The following is a 16,711-nucleotide window of genomic DNA, read 5'->3' as shown; positions in this document are numbered from 1 at the left end:
GGCTGGAGGATTTTCAACCAGGAAAAACCCAATTAAACACAGAATCTAACTGATCTGGCAAACAAAAGGAACTGCTAGCAGCAACGGATAATCAGTCTTAAAGTAATGGGCTGAAGGAGAAGACAAACAAGACAAACAGGTTATGCAACTCCAAGCAAACTCTGTCAATGTTAGGAGAACATTTACACAAACTGCACTGTGTTTGAGTGTGGGCATGTGTTGTCAATGCAAGGCAGAAAACAGGATAGGATCTAGATCCCCTCTCCCTGATTAATTTACAGTCTATGGGTTTCCTCCCCTATTTGGGCATATTGATGTTGTTGTTTTGATCCACCGTAATTTGGAGTAAATAGGCACCCACGTTTAATCAGTAATTGAAGTGTTCGATGTTTTCCGGGCTGTATGGCCATGTTCCAGAAGTATTCTCTCCTGACGTTTCGCCCACATCTATGGCAGGCATCCTCACAACCTCACAACCTCTGAGGATGCCTGCCACAGATGTGGGCGAAACGTCAGGAGAGAATACTTCTGGAACATGGCCATACAGCCCGGAAAACATACAACAACCCTGTGATACCGGCCATGAAATCCTTCGACAATACAGTAATTGAAGTGTGTCTGTATAGAGAACCATATACAAGGCACCATCTGCCTTGCTTAGCTAAAGATCAAGGTTTTTCCCTGACATTAAGTCCAGTCGTGTCTGACTCGGGGAGGTTGGTGCTCATCTCCATTTCTAAGCCAAAGAGCCAGCGTTGTCCATCTGCCTTGCTTAGCTAAAGATCAAGGTTTTTCCCTGACATTAAGTCCAGTCGTGTCTGACTCGGGGAGGTTGGTGCTCATCTCCATTTCTAAGCCAAAGAGCCAGCGTTGTCCATAGACACCTCCAAAGTTATGTGGCCAGCATGACTGCATCTGGCCATCTGTCAGGGGTGCTTTGAATGCAATTTCCTGCTTCTTGGCAGGGGGTTGGACTGGATGGCCCATGAGGTCTCTTCCAACTCTATGATTCTATGAGCACCGTTACCTTCCCGCCAGAGCAGTACCTATTGATCTACTCACATTTGCATGTTATTGAACTGCTAGGTTGGCAGAAGCTGGGGCTAGCAGCGGGAGCTCACCCCACTCCCCAGATTTGAACCACTGACTTTTCGGTCAGCAAATTCAGCAGCTCAGCAGTTTAACCCACTGCGCTACCGGGGGCTCCTGCCTTGCTTAGTGAAACAATAAATAACAAAACAAAACAGCATATGAACATGTGCAGAGTACGCCTCTGTGGCTCTCCATCATCACAAAGGAAACACCACCATCCGCCAGAACTAAAATAAAGATAACACAGCCCAAAAAAAAAAAATCCCTTGGTGTCTTGGTCCTTATGCCTATTCCTATTGCAGATCACAGCCAATTTTTTTTCTTGGTGTTTTAGTTTTTAGGCCTGTTCCTGGGGTTATTTGGGGCACTGATTTAAAAAAAATTGCATCAGCTCTAGTTTCTTAAATATGATTATTGTGATTTTCTATGGGCAAGCAGATGCCGATTGGTAAATGGATGGCATATGTTCTGTATCTCAAAAAGTTGATAGAGAGAAACTGGTGCCATTTATACCAGCATATACCCAGAAACAGAACTAATATTTGAGGCCCCCAAATGTGTGTTGGCCAGTGTAAATAGCAGCATAGTTGCCTCCTGCTGACTTAACTGCCTCTCAGTGCATCTCCACTGTAGGATTAATGCAGCTTGACACCACTTTAACTGCCATGTCTCAATGTTATGGAATCTTGGGAGTTGTAGTTTTACAAGGTATTCTGCCTTCTCCGACACAGAGTGCTAGTGCCTCACCAAACTACAAATACCAGGATTTCCATGGCAGTTAAAGTGGGGTCGAACTGCATTAACTCTACAGTGGAGATTCACCCATACACATGCTTTTTTTTACTATCGTGTTCTGCTTTGGTTGTAAAAGTACTAAGCAAGCCACTTAGAAATAAAACTAGCAACAGGTCAAAAATACAATACAATAAAAAATATATATACTCTAGAACTGAATGGATTTCTTGTTTCTTTGCATGGAGACTATAGTCATAAATGCCAGTTAAGCTACAGTTAAAACTGTGGTATGGGAAGCAGTGATGTGGAAAGGTTAGTGCTCCTGTGAAGGACAAATTTCTATTTCCCCCCTCTTTACCTGCTTCCAAACGTCTGCCCTAGACAGCCATCTAGAGTTGAGACTTTGTTAAGACTCGATCTGGATGAAAGCAGAGATTTGAGGCCAATATAGAACAGAAGCTACTGGTGTCCATTTACAGCCCTATAATAGATATGAGCTTGTCATCATCTTGCCTTTAGATAATTAGAATTAATTTCAGCTTAGTTGGTCACTTTGGAAAATGTCGACTTTCCACAGATATATAAACTCTATGTGCCTAGTTTCCAACAGACCTCATAATCTCTGAAGATGGCTGCCATAGATGTGGGCAAAGCACCAGGAGAGAATGCTTCTGGAACATGGTTATCCAGCCCAGAAAACTCACAGCAACCCAGTGATTCCGGCCATGAAAGCCTTCGACAACACATTGTTGAAATTGTCATTCATGCAGCTGGAGATCCTGATATTCCTCACAATCTTTCTGTTGTACAAAGTTCATCTACACTGCAAAATTAATTCAGCTTGACACCACTCTCAAGGCTCAATGCTGTCGGATCCTGGGATGTGTGGTTTAGTGAGGCGCCAGCACCCTTTGGCAGAGAAGGCTGAAGACTTTTAAAAATGACAACTCCCACGATTTCATCACATTTAATCATGGTAGTTAAAGTGGTGTCAAACTGCAGTAATTATGCAGTGTAGATGTTAAACCCTTGTGCCGGCTGAACTGCTGACCTGAAGGTTGACAGTTCGAATCTTTGAGACAGGGTGAGTCCTGTCTGGCAGCCCTAGCTTCCTATACGGGGACATGAGAGAAGCCTCCCAGCAGGATGGTAACACATCTGGGCATCTCCTGGGCAATGTCTTTGTAGATGGCCAATTCTTTCACACCAGAAGCAACTTGTCTCAATTCGCTTCTGACATTATTTTAAAAAGTGTAGACATACTCTTATTGAAATGGCAGACAAAGGCTTGAGGTTCATGATAAAGCAAAAGGAGTAAATCCTTTTGATTATTGCTTGATCATGTAGTTCCTTTCTGACTGGTATTAATAAGACATAGGCTGTTCAAGGAAACATTGCAGTGTATGGAATTTAAGACAGCCTGCTGCACTGTTTTCCATTGTGACTGCAAAAGGAAACAGAGAACAGAAAAACTAAGGGGTCATTTACAAACATTAATACATACCAATGTGTTAATGTTTGTAAATGCACCCTTAGTATTTCTCTAGATTTTGGTTTTTGAGAATATGTCAATTTATGCATATTTATGTGCCTATGTTTCTTTTATTTTAAAAAAACCCAAATTTCTGAAGGCATAGGAAAGATCCATTTGGAGTCAGGTCAACTCAGATTGATTGGGAACTGCTGTGTTTGCTTGTTTGTGCAAAGATCAGGTCATTGCCTTCCCAGCTGGACCAAACTGTTCGGAGGAGAAGGTGCTAAAGACATCAGGAAAGTCAACATGTCATTTGCAACCTATTAGCAAAGGTGCTAAAACCATCACTGGGAGGAGATGGGCAGAGGGATGATGAAGTGTGAGAGGGAAATCCATTTAGATAAATAATTGTATGCAAACATACATTCACTTTGCCTATCTGATGAAAAAGACTCCATCTGTTAAGCCCTATGTCATAATAAATCTGTTGGCCAAAAGAATCCTCCTGGCATCTCATCCCCCCCCCCCCCAACACTTGTTTTGCTTTTCCTATAAACTCAACTATAAATATATATTTCCAAAAATGAGTCCTACATGGATCAGAGATAAGGAGCATGTGGTTTTCTAGAGGTTTTGTTGAAGGCTTTCATGGCCGAGATCACTGGGCTGCTGTGAGTTTTCCAGGCTGTAGGGCCATGTTCCAGAAACATTCTCTCCTGACGTTTCACCCACATCTATGGCAGGCATCCTCAGAGGTTGTGAGGTTGTGACCATACAGCCCGGAAAACTCACAGTAACCCAAGTTTCTAGATGGATCATAATTGTCATCAGCAATACCAAGCAGCGAGTTGCAATCTAACATCTGGAAGATTACTCCATTCTGACGAATGTATTGTATGACATTAGACAAAATAAATTGTCAAAATAGAAATATCTTGGCTAGCATGTTAGCACCAGAAACTAATTGGAGTGGGAATGATGTTGTTAGGTCGCAACTGTCAGTGATGTGGGATGAAGGGAGTTACAATCTAACAATACCTAAAGGAATACATGTACCTCACCCTGACATTCATGAATGCATCATAGGATATTAGAACAGATAAAATGTCAACAATAGTAATATCTTGGTTTAAGAATAAAATTGGCATGGAAATTATGTGGCTCTCCAAATATTGTTGACCTGTAGTTTGTAGCATTCCTTACCATTAGCTATGCTGATTAGGAATGCTGGGGGTTGCAGTTCATCAACTTCTGGAAGGCCATATAATTCCAGCATCTGGTCTCCCAACATCCGCCAGTCATTTCCAGCACTTGTGGATGCCTACCATAGATGTGGGTGAAATATCAGGAGGGAATCCTTCTGGAAGATGGCCACACAGCAAGCTACTTGTTTGAATTGTTTGCCATTTTATATTAGGGATGCCATTTTATTGTGCAACTGTATATAATGGGATGTGAACATCCACAGATTTTGGTATCCATGGGGTCTTAAAACAACCCCCAGAGGATACTAAGGGACCACAATAATGGGAGATCCAGTCCACCTGGCCTAGACCAGCAACAAATAAACATTACTTTCTGTCAGTAACCTAGCTCACAAGTCTGGGAAAGGTCATTAGATTCACAAGGGAGGACACTGGATATCACAAAGCTTATTGCAAGAATCTGCTACCTGAGCCAGTTGCTTCAGTCTCCTTCACTGTAGAGCTGGCGTTGGCTCAATTAAACTGACTTGTTAATTTAGCAGACCTTTCTTCCCAGGCAAACTATGTATTTATAGCTACTACAGCTCTCTGCCTATTAGCTATGCTTGCTAGAGGATTTTAGGAGTTGTCAAAAAATGAGTTTTCCAAACTCTATAGTTTAATAAGGTATATCCCAACTTTCTGTATAAAAGAAATTTACAAATAGGTGTAAGGCAATATTTTCCTGAATATTTTATATATATATATATATATATATATATATATATATATATATATATATATATATATACACACACACACACACACACACACACACACACACACACACACACACATATACATACACACACTAGCTGTGCCCTGCCACGCGTTGCTGTGGCCCATTGGAATTGCACTGAATAGCTCCGGTTTTTTTTTAGGCCCTGTGGAGGTTCGTGACGTGATATTTTGTGGTTTCAACCTCGAGGCGTGGATGATGGATTGTGTTGTGAAATTTCGAGGTTGGGGGGTGTTTAGTTTTGATGTTTTGCTCGGTGCCAGGATTCCATCACTCTTTTATAGATATAGATATATCTCACATCACATCACAATATATATACAAATATATATACACATAAACATAACACACATATATACACACATGTATAAACAGATAACTATAGATAGATAAATAGATAGATAGACATACATGCATGCACACACACACATATATTAATGAACTGAATCAAATGGCACATACCCTGTTTCCCCAAAAATAAAACCTACTCTGATACAGTTCATTTAAATAGTCAATTTGGAAAAATAAAACTGCTCTTGAAAACAGGTCCTAACACATCTTTTGGAGCAAAAATTAATATAAGACCCTGTCTGATTTTTGGGGAAACAGGGTACAGTTCCATGTTAGTCCCGCTATTTCCAAATCGCTGTATTTTACTGTTGACGAACACACACACACACACACACACACACACACACACCAAAAATCCCTGTTTACTCAAAATTACCACTGGATTTACACCCCATTGGATTTACACTTGGGTAAGCGTGCATAGGGCTGGCGCCCACGAAGCAGGAGGTAAGAGCTCAAACATATCCCTAAACACCACTTCTTCCTGGGAAAACAGCCATTTTCACTTCATTACATTTGGAGGGTTATCAAGACACAACAGCTAGGTGAAAGCTAACAAGACTGGGGGAAGTGTGGTGGGAAGAGAATCCTGTTGCTTCCTATAATTGGTTGTAGACATGGGCCTAAATACCCTAAATGCACCAAATCCTGTCTCACCTTGGAAACTAAGCAGTGTCAGGACTGGTTAGTATTTGGATGGGGGGTTGCCGATGAATGCCAGGTGTTGTAGGCTCTGTCAGAGGAAGGAGATAGCAAACCCACCTCTGGTTATTCCTTGCCTAAGAAAAACTTATGAAATTAATGGGGTTGTTATAAATTGACAGGCAATTTGAAGGCATGTACATACACAAATAAAGATAAATATCCTTCTGATTTCACAGGCTAGGGCTGATCTATGACTTTTTGCTGCCAATGGCACCATCTCTCATTTCATATACAAAATCCAAGCCAAACACAGTTCTTACTTCAACACTGTTGATGGTAGGAAACAATTCACCATCCATCATGGATGGAACCATAGCAGTTAAAATGGAATCATAGTACTATTACTGTGTAATGTGAAAGGACCCTCAGATAACAGAGCTTTTCCTGCCCATAGAAATGCTTGCTGGCCTGTACGTTGCTTGTTTTGATTGGCATGGGATTTCTAGTATGTGAAGAAGAGAGTTTTCTTAGCCTTGAATGCAAGGGATGAGCATTAGGATGATGTTACCATAAAGCACGTGTCCTACCACCATATTATAGATCCCTTTTCAGAAATTTGCTTACATTGGTTGGAGAGTTTAACAATATGCATGCAAGTTTTTGCCAGTCTTGCACCAATGTTTACATAACATTCCTCATCTGTGTGTTCTGTGCTTCATCTATATGGTCAATATGGGGTTTTCTTCTTTTTTGAATAAGTGTGTTAAAGAATTTACAGCAACAAACAATACATTTGAATCTAGTACAATGAAGTAAAGCAAGTACATGTTTCGTGACTATCAAGCTAAAAGCATTCCAGTTGACAGAGCAATACAAATACAGTAACTGTAATAGAGTAAGGTAAAGGTTTTCCCCTGATATTAAGTCTCGTCGTGTCCAACTCTGGGGGTTGGTGCTCATCTCCATTTCTAAACCAGCGTTGTCTGTAGACACTTCCAAGGTCATGTGGTCGGCATGACTGCATGGAGCACTGTTACCTTCCCACCGGAGCAGTATCTATTAATCTACTCACTTGCATGTTTTCGAACTGCTAGGTTGGCAGAAGCTGGAGCTAACAGCGGGAGCTCACTCCCTGGATTTGAACCGCCAACCTTTCAGTCAACAAGTACAGCAGCTCAGTGGTTAAACCCACTGTGCCACTGAGGGCTCCTTGTAATAGAGTATCTTTCCAAAAATCAAAAGTGTAACATAACTAGCTGCTTTAGGAGTCACTTGTTGGCCCGACAGTCTTGCTTATGTGACTGAATACAGACATACAGGATGCCATCTTTAGGATGTGGGAAAACATGGGCTTGCAGACATATTTCAGGACACGTTAAGTCTGCAGTCCTGACCAAGAAAATACAGCAAGCAATGGCCAGTCAGTTCAACTTGAAATATCACAGCCTGTTTTATTTGTCCCTGTTTGGCACTGAAGTGCAATCTCCTCCAAGCATTTTGAACAAAAAAGAGAATCTCTGGATTTATGGACCCTAACAGCCCATGGACCCAATTTACTGATTGACACCATGTACACAGCTCAGTTTCATTAAAAATATTTTAAACAAACTAGAAAAACAAAATAAAAGCAGAACTACATTAAAAGTCCCTTCTTCCATGTGACAAGTGACAAAGCTTGGAAATTTTGGCCATGCCATCTGGGGGATTCTGGGGATGATAGGTTGAAAAGGCATTGGCGCAAAGCTCTAGCTATATAAAGGAAAGAGTAGAGAAATGAATGAAATAAAGAAAGAAGAGAGAAACTAATAAGCACCACTTGTAGTTTCAAAATTAAACAAATTAATAAGCAAAATGCCATCGCAAAATAGCCCCACATTCTCCTTGGTTTCATAATGTTGGTTCTCTTGTCCTTCATTTTAATGTTGATGTCATAGACGGTGAAATTGAGATAAGAGTGTATTGGTATCCCACCGTGAAGGCAGATTTCAGGAACTGTGTTTGCTCTTAAAAGGGGGGTGGCAAGGGGGGATGCTGGAGTTCCTAGTCATTATGCTAAGCCTCTAAGCCTTGATTGCCTCCTCCTCCCAATTAGTTTGGCAAACAGCTTTACCAGCAGGGGTCAAGAAAGGCCTCTCTATATAAACCTGCCCAACTTTGCTTGCTCTCAGGGTACTTACTTCTCTTGCTTGCTAACTCCTTCAGCCTTCAGGATCATGGTGATGATGGGGAGCCAGCTTTGCCTTCTCCTTGCCTTCTTTTTCTGCTCTCTACCCACAACGCAGAGCCACCTCTGGGCATGGTTGTATTCATTGCCTGAGTACAGCGCAGAGACACCTTCCAAAAATGCTGGACTGCTATCTAATCTAGAGCTGAAGGTAAGACTATACCATCATATGGGTGAGGATATTTCAGTATTATAGCATTTATTTTTCCATTTTGTTTTTATTGCACCACCAGGTTTGGTTTTTTTTCTAGCAGTGAAAGACTAAGGTCTCTTTTTCATTGCATAATTATTGCACCATGATATTCCATCAGCTTCCACGTGTACATCCATCCCATCGAATCTCTGGATTTGTAATTTAATGGGACTCTAGAATTCACTGACACAGAATTCAAAAAATATCTTGGAAATCCAAAGGATTCGATGGGATGGAGCCATGCCATGTAAAATGGAATCTTTGCCTGCTTTGCCAGATTGGTATCCTCTTGATTTATTAAAGTACAACTCTAGTAATCACCAACTCATGGGATCCAACACATGACGACATGAGGTTGGGGAAAAAAGAGTTTCTTATAATGAGGATACATTCAAGAAACATGACCCAGTGAGTGCAGTATTTTTCAAACTTTGGTCTACCAGATGTTTTGGGCTTCAGACTGTTGGCCAAGCTGACTGAGGATTCTGGAAATTGAAGTCCTTAAATAGACAGAGGACCATAGTTTGGGAATCACTGAGACAAAGTCTGTTATAGAACTGTTTGGTGTATGCTTATGTATGGATCCAAGATGATACCAAGCTGGCAAAGATTATGTATGTGTTCAAGAGCAGGGGATCCATTCCATTAATCCTTTCCACAGTTCATAAGAGTTTTAATACCAAATACTTTTCTGTCTCCAAGATTCAGCCAGGCACTTGGAAGGTAACTGGAAAGGAATACTAAATTTAATCTAAGCACTAGTCAGACAGGGACTTATTCTTAAAATGAAAGCTGCTGAGCTTGAGTCTGCCCAGAAACCATTTCCTCTTGCCTGGAAACCTTCATGCTAAACCCAGATGTCTAAGGACAGGCTGTGGTTTCATCTCTAAGAAGGGATTTGCAGTCTGCAGCCCATGTTTGGCTGACAACGTGGATCTCTCCCTAAACATCTGCCTGTCCATTCTGACCTCTTGTGGTCTGAAATCCCCAGCCAGTGAGGCTGGGAAAACATCAGAACTTGCAGTTTCATGTGACCGCTGTTAAGACTCAAAATGAAGCAAACAACTCTAAAAAGAAAGGGCAGGGATGTGTGCTTATCAAAGCAGGGTTAAGTGGAGTATCTTCCAATATGTTGTTGGTGGGGAACATGTTTTTGGACAGCACCTCCTGGTAAAAATGCCTCCTAGAAGGCATTTTGGGGCAAAATATTTGAAACATTTTCTATTTGATTATTATATTGTATGACACAGCAAACAAGATAGATATGCTGGATTTCGTATATCTATCTTGTTTACTGTGACATACAATATAATAATCAAATAGAAAATGTTTCAAATATTTTGCCCCAGTTGTTGTTGTTGTTATTATTATTATTATTATCATTAGCATTTTATACATATCAGTGAGCGGGGGACAAAATCAGCATTAGGGAGTTATATGTAAACTACAGATCACACTTTCCCTACTTCTGATGTAAAAGTTGTGTTGTGTTTCCTAGAAGTATCCAGGAGAGACAAACAAAAACAGCATAGCATCTTCAAACCCATACTTTGACCAGGATCTGACCTTCTCTTTCTCTCTCCCTTCACCCCCATTTTATTTCCTCTGCAGATGACTACATGTAGCCATGAGAAAAAATGCCCCGAAGGCTTCTTCTGTGACTACCATTTTGGGCTCTGCTTCAACCTCAGGGATGAAGGCGACTTCTGCCGCCAGGATGCCCATTGTGCTGAGGGACTCATCTGCATGTTTGGCAAATGCCAAGAGAGGGTTCCTGAAGGCCAGGAAGGTAAGATATGGGATACAGAGAAGGCTCTGAACATTTTCTGCAATGCAATTTTGGAACTAAGTCCCATATGTGTCCAAAAGGGAGTTTTGGTGACAAAATCAGATTATTGTTCACTTTTGGAAGATATGAAGAAATATGTCGGATGTATAGAGCAACTTTCCCCAACCTGGTCCCCACTTCAAATATACTGGGAGCATAAATCCTATAGTCCAGGCTGGCTAGGAATGATCGGGATTACATTGAAAAACAAATTGAAGGCATCAGGTCGGGGGAATTGAACTAATAATTAGAGCAGGTGCTGAAAAAATCCTACTGAGCACCAGACACATTAAAATCCATGTTCCTGCTAGTTGGAGTTGGTGGGAGTTATAGTCCAACATTTCCAAACATGTGTTGTCAAAGGCTTTCATGGCCGGAATCACTTTTGTATTTTCCGGGCTATATGGCCATGTTCCAGAAGCATTCTCTACTGACGTTTCGCCCACATCTATTACCTCACAACCTCTGAAGATGCCTGCCATAGATGTGGGCGAAATGTCACATCTATGGCAGGCATCTTCAGAGGTTGTGAGGTAATAGATGTGGGCGAAACGTCAGTAGAGAATGCTTCTGGAACATGGCCATGTGGCCCAGAAAACACACAACAACCCATTTCCAAACATTTCCACTTTAACTGCCATGGCTCAATACTATAGGCTAGTGGGACTTGCAGTTTGGTGAAGGACCAGCACTCTTTGGAAAAGAAAGGTTAAGACCTTGTTGAACTAAAACTCCCGTGATCCCATAACATGAATCTATAGTTATTTTGCAGTAATTCTATGGAGTGCTATTCCTTAAACCCTTAATGTGCATACATGTGAGTTTTTATTTTAGTTTAACATTAGAATTAAGAATTAGAACTAAACAATTATGATGTAAACTGAGTATGTTTCAATTTGCAAAATGTACTCAATTTGGGGCTCATCCCCCACTCACTGTTCATCTTCTTCTGCATTTGGATGCTAATGGCCTTTTCCTTGTTCCTGGAAGGTGCCCGCTGCCATCACGACAAAGACTGTGCTCCTGAGCACTGCTGCGCCCGCCATCATGGGGAGATGGTTTGCAGGAAAAGACTACTTTTAGACCAAGGATGCTACGTCCCAGAAGGAGGTGTTGCTTTCAGCATGAACCAGGTCTGCCCCTGCTTAGAAGGACTGGTGTGCAAAAGGACACCCCTTAAACGAGAGTAAGTACTGGTGTGGAGTGTGGGAGAAGGTTGTATGGAGTATAACGCATAACATAATGGCGCAACCCTAGAATGGGTTCTTAAGCAAAACCCTGGCGTGAAGAAGAGTGCTTAGTAGGGCCAATCCTGCCATAATGCAAAATCAGGATGCCTTCTTAACAAGCAGGGTTTTGATGCCATGAAAAAGATTCAATGATGATGATTGGTCATAGAATTATAAAGCTGGAAGTGACCACAAGGAACATCCAAACCCACCTGAACATTAGTAAGACCTGCCTAATGAAAAGAGCTGTTTAGCAATGGAATATGCTGCCTTGGAGTCTGATGGTGTCTCCTTCTCTGGAGGGTTTTAAGCAAAGGGTAGATGGTCATCTGTTGGGAGGGCTTTGATTGTATCATCCTTGTGGACTTCCCATTGGGACATCTAGCAGAACGTAATATAGGAAGAGCAGCTTTTAGTTTCTTCTGACCAAGGAAGAGAATTGGGCAGGCCTTGCACTGAGACCCCTTCTACACTGCCATATAAAATCTAAATTATCTGCTTTGAACTGGATTATATAGCAGTGTAGGCTCATATAATCCAGTTCAAAGCAGATAATGTGGATCATCTGATTTGATAACCTAGATTAAATGGCAGTGTAGAAGGAGCCTGAGATAGGACTCCACCTTGGGACTTATGTTTAGTTAAATTGCAGCCAATACCACTCTCCACCTATCCCTGTATGTTCTGTATATTCTGCCTTTTGTTAGTTTTTGCAAAACAAAAATCTGCTCCAGCAGTTCAGTAATTCTCTCCCTCCTTGTCTTTCTCTCTTCCAGGGTCCCGTTCGAGTACCAGACATACAAAAATGAGTGGCGATGCCAACAAAAATAGGCAAAAGGAAGATACAAAATGTTTGAAATTGCTGTATTTATTCCGTGTAAATAACGCTGTACATAGATGCATTCTGTTCTCTTCTGTTGAATGTTTGCAAAATAAAGGTGTTGGAACTGTGTAACCCAAATAGCACAAGTGTCGGGTAATTATTAAAAGAATAAATCGATGCTGGCAGCAAGGTTGAAAGTAAATTGATGCGTGTTGCAGTAGTATGGGTGTTTAAAAGGGGAAAGGTTTCCCCTTGATGTTAAGTCTAGTCATGTCTGACTCTGGGGGTTGGTGCTCATCTCCATTCCTAAGCCAAAGAACCGGCTTTGTCCATGGTCATATGGCCAGCATGCATGGAGAGCCGTTACCTTCCCACCAGTGCAGTACCTATTGATCTACTCACATTTGCATGTTTTTGAACTGCTAGGTTGGCAGAAGCTGGGGCTAACAGCGGATGTTCACCCCTCTCGCTAGATTCGAACCGCGGACCGTTCGGTCAGCAAGTTCAGCAACTCAGCGATTTAATCCGCTGCCGCACTGGGAACTGTTTAGAGAGAAGTACAGTAGAGTCTCACTTATCCAACATAAACGGGCCGGCAGAACGTTGGATAAGCGAATATGTTGGATAATAAGGAGAGATTAAGGAGAAGCCTATTAAACATCAAATTAGGTTATGGTTTTACAAATTAAGTACCAAAACATCATGTTATACAACAAATTTGACAGAAAAAGTAGTTCAATATGCAGTAATGCTACATAATAATTACTATAGTTATGAATTTAGCACCAAAAATCATGATATATTGAAAACATTGACTACAAAAATGCATTGGATAATCCAGAATGTTGGATAAGTAAGACTCTACTGTACTGTAATACATAGCATGTTCAGTGGGACTTACTCCCAGTCCAAAACACCTGGAGGGCTGAAGTTTGCCCATGCCTGATCTACAATAGAGAAATAATGCAGTTTGGAACCACTTTAACTACCATGTCTCAAGGCTATGGAATCCTGCAAACTGTAGCTTGGTGAGGAACCAGCACTCTCTGGTAGAGAAGGCTAAAGACCTTGAAGAACTACAATTCTCATGATTTCATGGCATTGAGTCATGGTATGTGGTGTCAAACTATTAATTCTGTACTGTTGTTACATCCCAGGTTTTTGGTGGGAAGTTATTTTTATTTGTGTAATTATTAGTCAGAATCAAGAGCTTGAGCTGAAATGTGGACTGTTAAAAGAAAAAAGAAAATACTGATATGCCTTATATGTGGCCAGTTGTTATGGTAACACATTTCCTAGGCTCCTACCTTCCAGCAGTCTGCATTTCAATGGAGTGAGAATGTTGCATTTCAACAGAAAACTGTACAAGTGAATGTATTCTCCAGCTGGGGGTATAGCTCAGTGGTAGAGCATTTGACTGCAGATCAAGAGGTCCCTGGTTCAAATCCAGGTGCCCCCTCTTTTCTTCAAAAATTCAGGAAATGTCACCTCTTATTTAAATAACACATGTAATGTTCTGTCTCCGGAAGGAAAAATAAATTTGTTGTGTTTGGAAGAGCAGACGACTCTTCATGCCACTTAAAAACAAATACATCTCACAACCAACACGGTGGGAGACCAACTAGACTTAGCTTCACTCTGGTAGCAGGAGATGTGAGATGCAAACCTAACATTATACATTCTAGAACACATCTACACTGTAGAATTAATCCAGTTTGATGCCATTTTAACTGCCATAGCTCAATGCCTTGGAGCTATAGTTTTACATGGTCTTTAGCCTTCTCTGTCAAAAAATACTGGTGTCTCAGCAAATCAATAGCACTTTATTTCTGCTGTAACTGTAAAGAGAATTATTTTTTGTGTTGTCGAAAATTTTCATGATTGGAATCACTGGGTTCCTGTGAGTTTTCTGGGCTGCATCCCCACGTTTCAGAAGCATTCTCTCCTGATGTTTCACCCACATCTGTGGCAGGCATCCTCAGAGGTTGTGGGGTCTGCTGGAAACTAGGCACACAGGGTTTATATATCTGTGGAAAGTCCACATTTTCCAAACTGACCAATTGAGCTGAAATTAATTCTAGTTATCTAAAGGCAAAATGATGATGAACTCATCTCTATTATAGGGCTGTAAATGGACACCAGTAGCTTCCTGTTCTATATTGGTCTCAAACTTGTTGCTTCCACTTTCAGCCGGACCTAGAATCAGGACAGTAAATAAAAAGCAACACTCAGAAAACGGGAATTCCAGACAGGAAACAATCAGGGCCAGCTAACACCTCCCCAAAAAGGATTCTCCAGTCAGGAAGCAACTAGTCTAAAGCTGCAAGGCTATTAAATGCTAATCAAGCTGGCGAATTGCAACATTCACGCTGGCCTCAGGTGGACAGAAGTTCTTTCTCCCACCCTGGACATTATTCCACAGATATATAAACCCCACTTGCCTAGTTTACAACAGACTTCACAACCTCTGAGGATGCCTGCTATAGGTGTGGGTGAAACATCATGAGAGAATGCTTCTGGGAACATGGCCATACAGCCCAGAAAACTCACAGCAACCCAAAACTAACACTCTTGGGAGTTCCAGAATATTGAGCTATGACAGTTCAAGTGGTGCCATACTGCATTAAGTCTACCATGCCATAGATGTGGGCGAAATGTCAGGAGAGAATGCTCCTGGAACATGGCCATACAGCCCAGAAAACTCACAGTGACCTAGAATTATTTTTTCATACGTCAATTCCTTCATAGAAATAATGGTTTAAAAATATATTTATCTGATTTTTCTCCCAATCTTTCTCCCCAATGGGATATAAGGCATTCTGCACATGTTCAGAGGCTTTGGGGATATTGTAGTAACAATCATGATGCTCCAAGCCTGAAATATGACAACAATTTCTAGATCGATGTGTTGTCGAAGGCTTTCATGGCCGGAATCACAGGGTTGTTGTGTGTTTTCTGGGCTGTATTGGCCATGTTCCAGAAGTATTCTCTCCTGACATTTTCCCCACTTCTATGGCAGGTATCCTCAGAGGTTGTATACCTCATAAACTCTGAGGATGCCTGCCATAGATGTGGGTGAAACGTCAGGAGAGAATACTTCTGGAGCATGGCCATACAGCCCAGAAAACACACAACAACCCAATTTCTAGGTCATATATTTATTTTAAAACTTAGCCCATTCCGCATACACTGTCAGTCCCAATTGTTATTTTGGAAATGACCAAGTGATGCGTGTTATTTAAGGACATTTCTTGAAGAGTCTCCACATTTTCCACAGAGTAGAAAGAAACAGAAGTGATCGCGTCATCAAGAAGAGGAAATACCTACCCACTTCCCGTTTTGTAAGAATGCATCTGCTGCAAATACCATATTGTGCAGTTTCATTTGGCAAAGAACAGGAAGAAAACAAACCAGCCTTTAGTTTTGAGAACATTTTTTGCCTCATCATCATCATCTTTCAGATTTCATGGGGATTTTTTTAAACTGCATGATTTGTTTATTATTCAGCAAAAAGGCAGCATCTGCTATCTTGGTCCCAAAGGATAAAAGGCCCTTCCACGCAGACATATAACCCAGAATATCAAGGCAGAAAATCCCACAATATCTACTGTATATACTCAAGTATAAGCCTAGTTTTTCAGCCCTTTTTTAAGACTGAAAAAGCCCCTCTCGGCTTATACTCGGGTGAGGGTCCTGGTTGGCTTATATTTGGGTCAGTTATACTTGAGAATATATGGTACATTTATTATTTTTCTCTATTATTATTGGTATTACAGTAGAGTCTCACTAATTCAAGTCTCGCTTATCCAAGCCTCTGGATAATCCAAGCCATTTTTCTAGTCAATGTTTTCAATATATTGTGATATTTTGGTGCTAAAGTCGTAAATACAGTAATTACAACATAACATTACTGCGTATTGAACTGCTTTTTCTGTCAAATTTGTTGTCTAACATGATGTTTTGGTGCTTAATTTGTAAAATCATAACCTAATTTGATGTTTAATAGGCTTTTCCTTCATCCCTCCTTATTATCTAAGATATTCACTTATCCAAGCTTCTGCCGGCCCGTTTAGCTTGGATAAGTGAGACTCTACTGTACTACATTTATTATCTTTCTCTATTATTGTTGCTACT

At 41.0% G+C, this 16,711-nt stretch overlaps 1 protein-coding gene and 1 non-coding gene across 2 annotated transcripts; both read left to right on the top strand.

Annotated features, from left to right (window-relative positions):
* Nucleotides 1-7,665: 7,665 nt before the first annotated feature.
* Nucleotides 7,666-12,711, top strand: LOC100557105 (dickkopf-related protein 3). The gene is made up of 4 exons (XM_003222678.4): nucleotides 7,666-8,655; nucleotides 10,309-10,486; nucleotides 11,516-11,711; nucleotides 12,531-12,711. Exons 1-4 carry the CDS (start codon nucleotides 8,494-8,496, stop codon nucleotides 12,583-12,585), a joined length of 591 nt encoding a protein of 196 aa, XP_003222726.1. The 5' UTR covers nucleotides 7,666-8,493; the 3' UTR covers nucleotides 12,586-12,711.
* A 1,253-nt stretch (nucleotides 12,712-13,964) lies between these two features.
* On the top strand, nucleotides 13,965-14,036 carry trnac-gca (transfer RNA cysteine (anticodon GCA)). The gene has a single exon. It is a non-coding gene; the product is annotated as a tRNA-Cys (tRNA).
* Nucleotides 14,037-16,711: the final 2,675 nt, after the last annotated feature.

This window comes from Anolis carolinensis, chromosome 6 (genome assembly GCF_035594765.1).
Source record: "Anolis carolinensis isolate JA03-04 chromosome 6, rAnoCar3.1.pri, whole genome shotgun sequence".
Lineage (NCBI taxonomy): Eukaryota > Metazoa > Chordata > Lepidosauria > Squamata > Dactyloidae > Anolis > Anolis carolinensis.
This window is presented reverse-complemented; position numbering and strand designations above follow the sequence as displayed.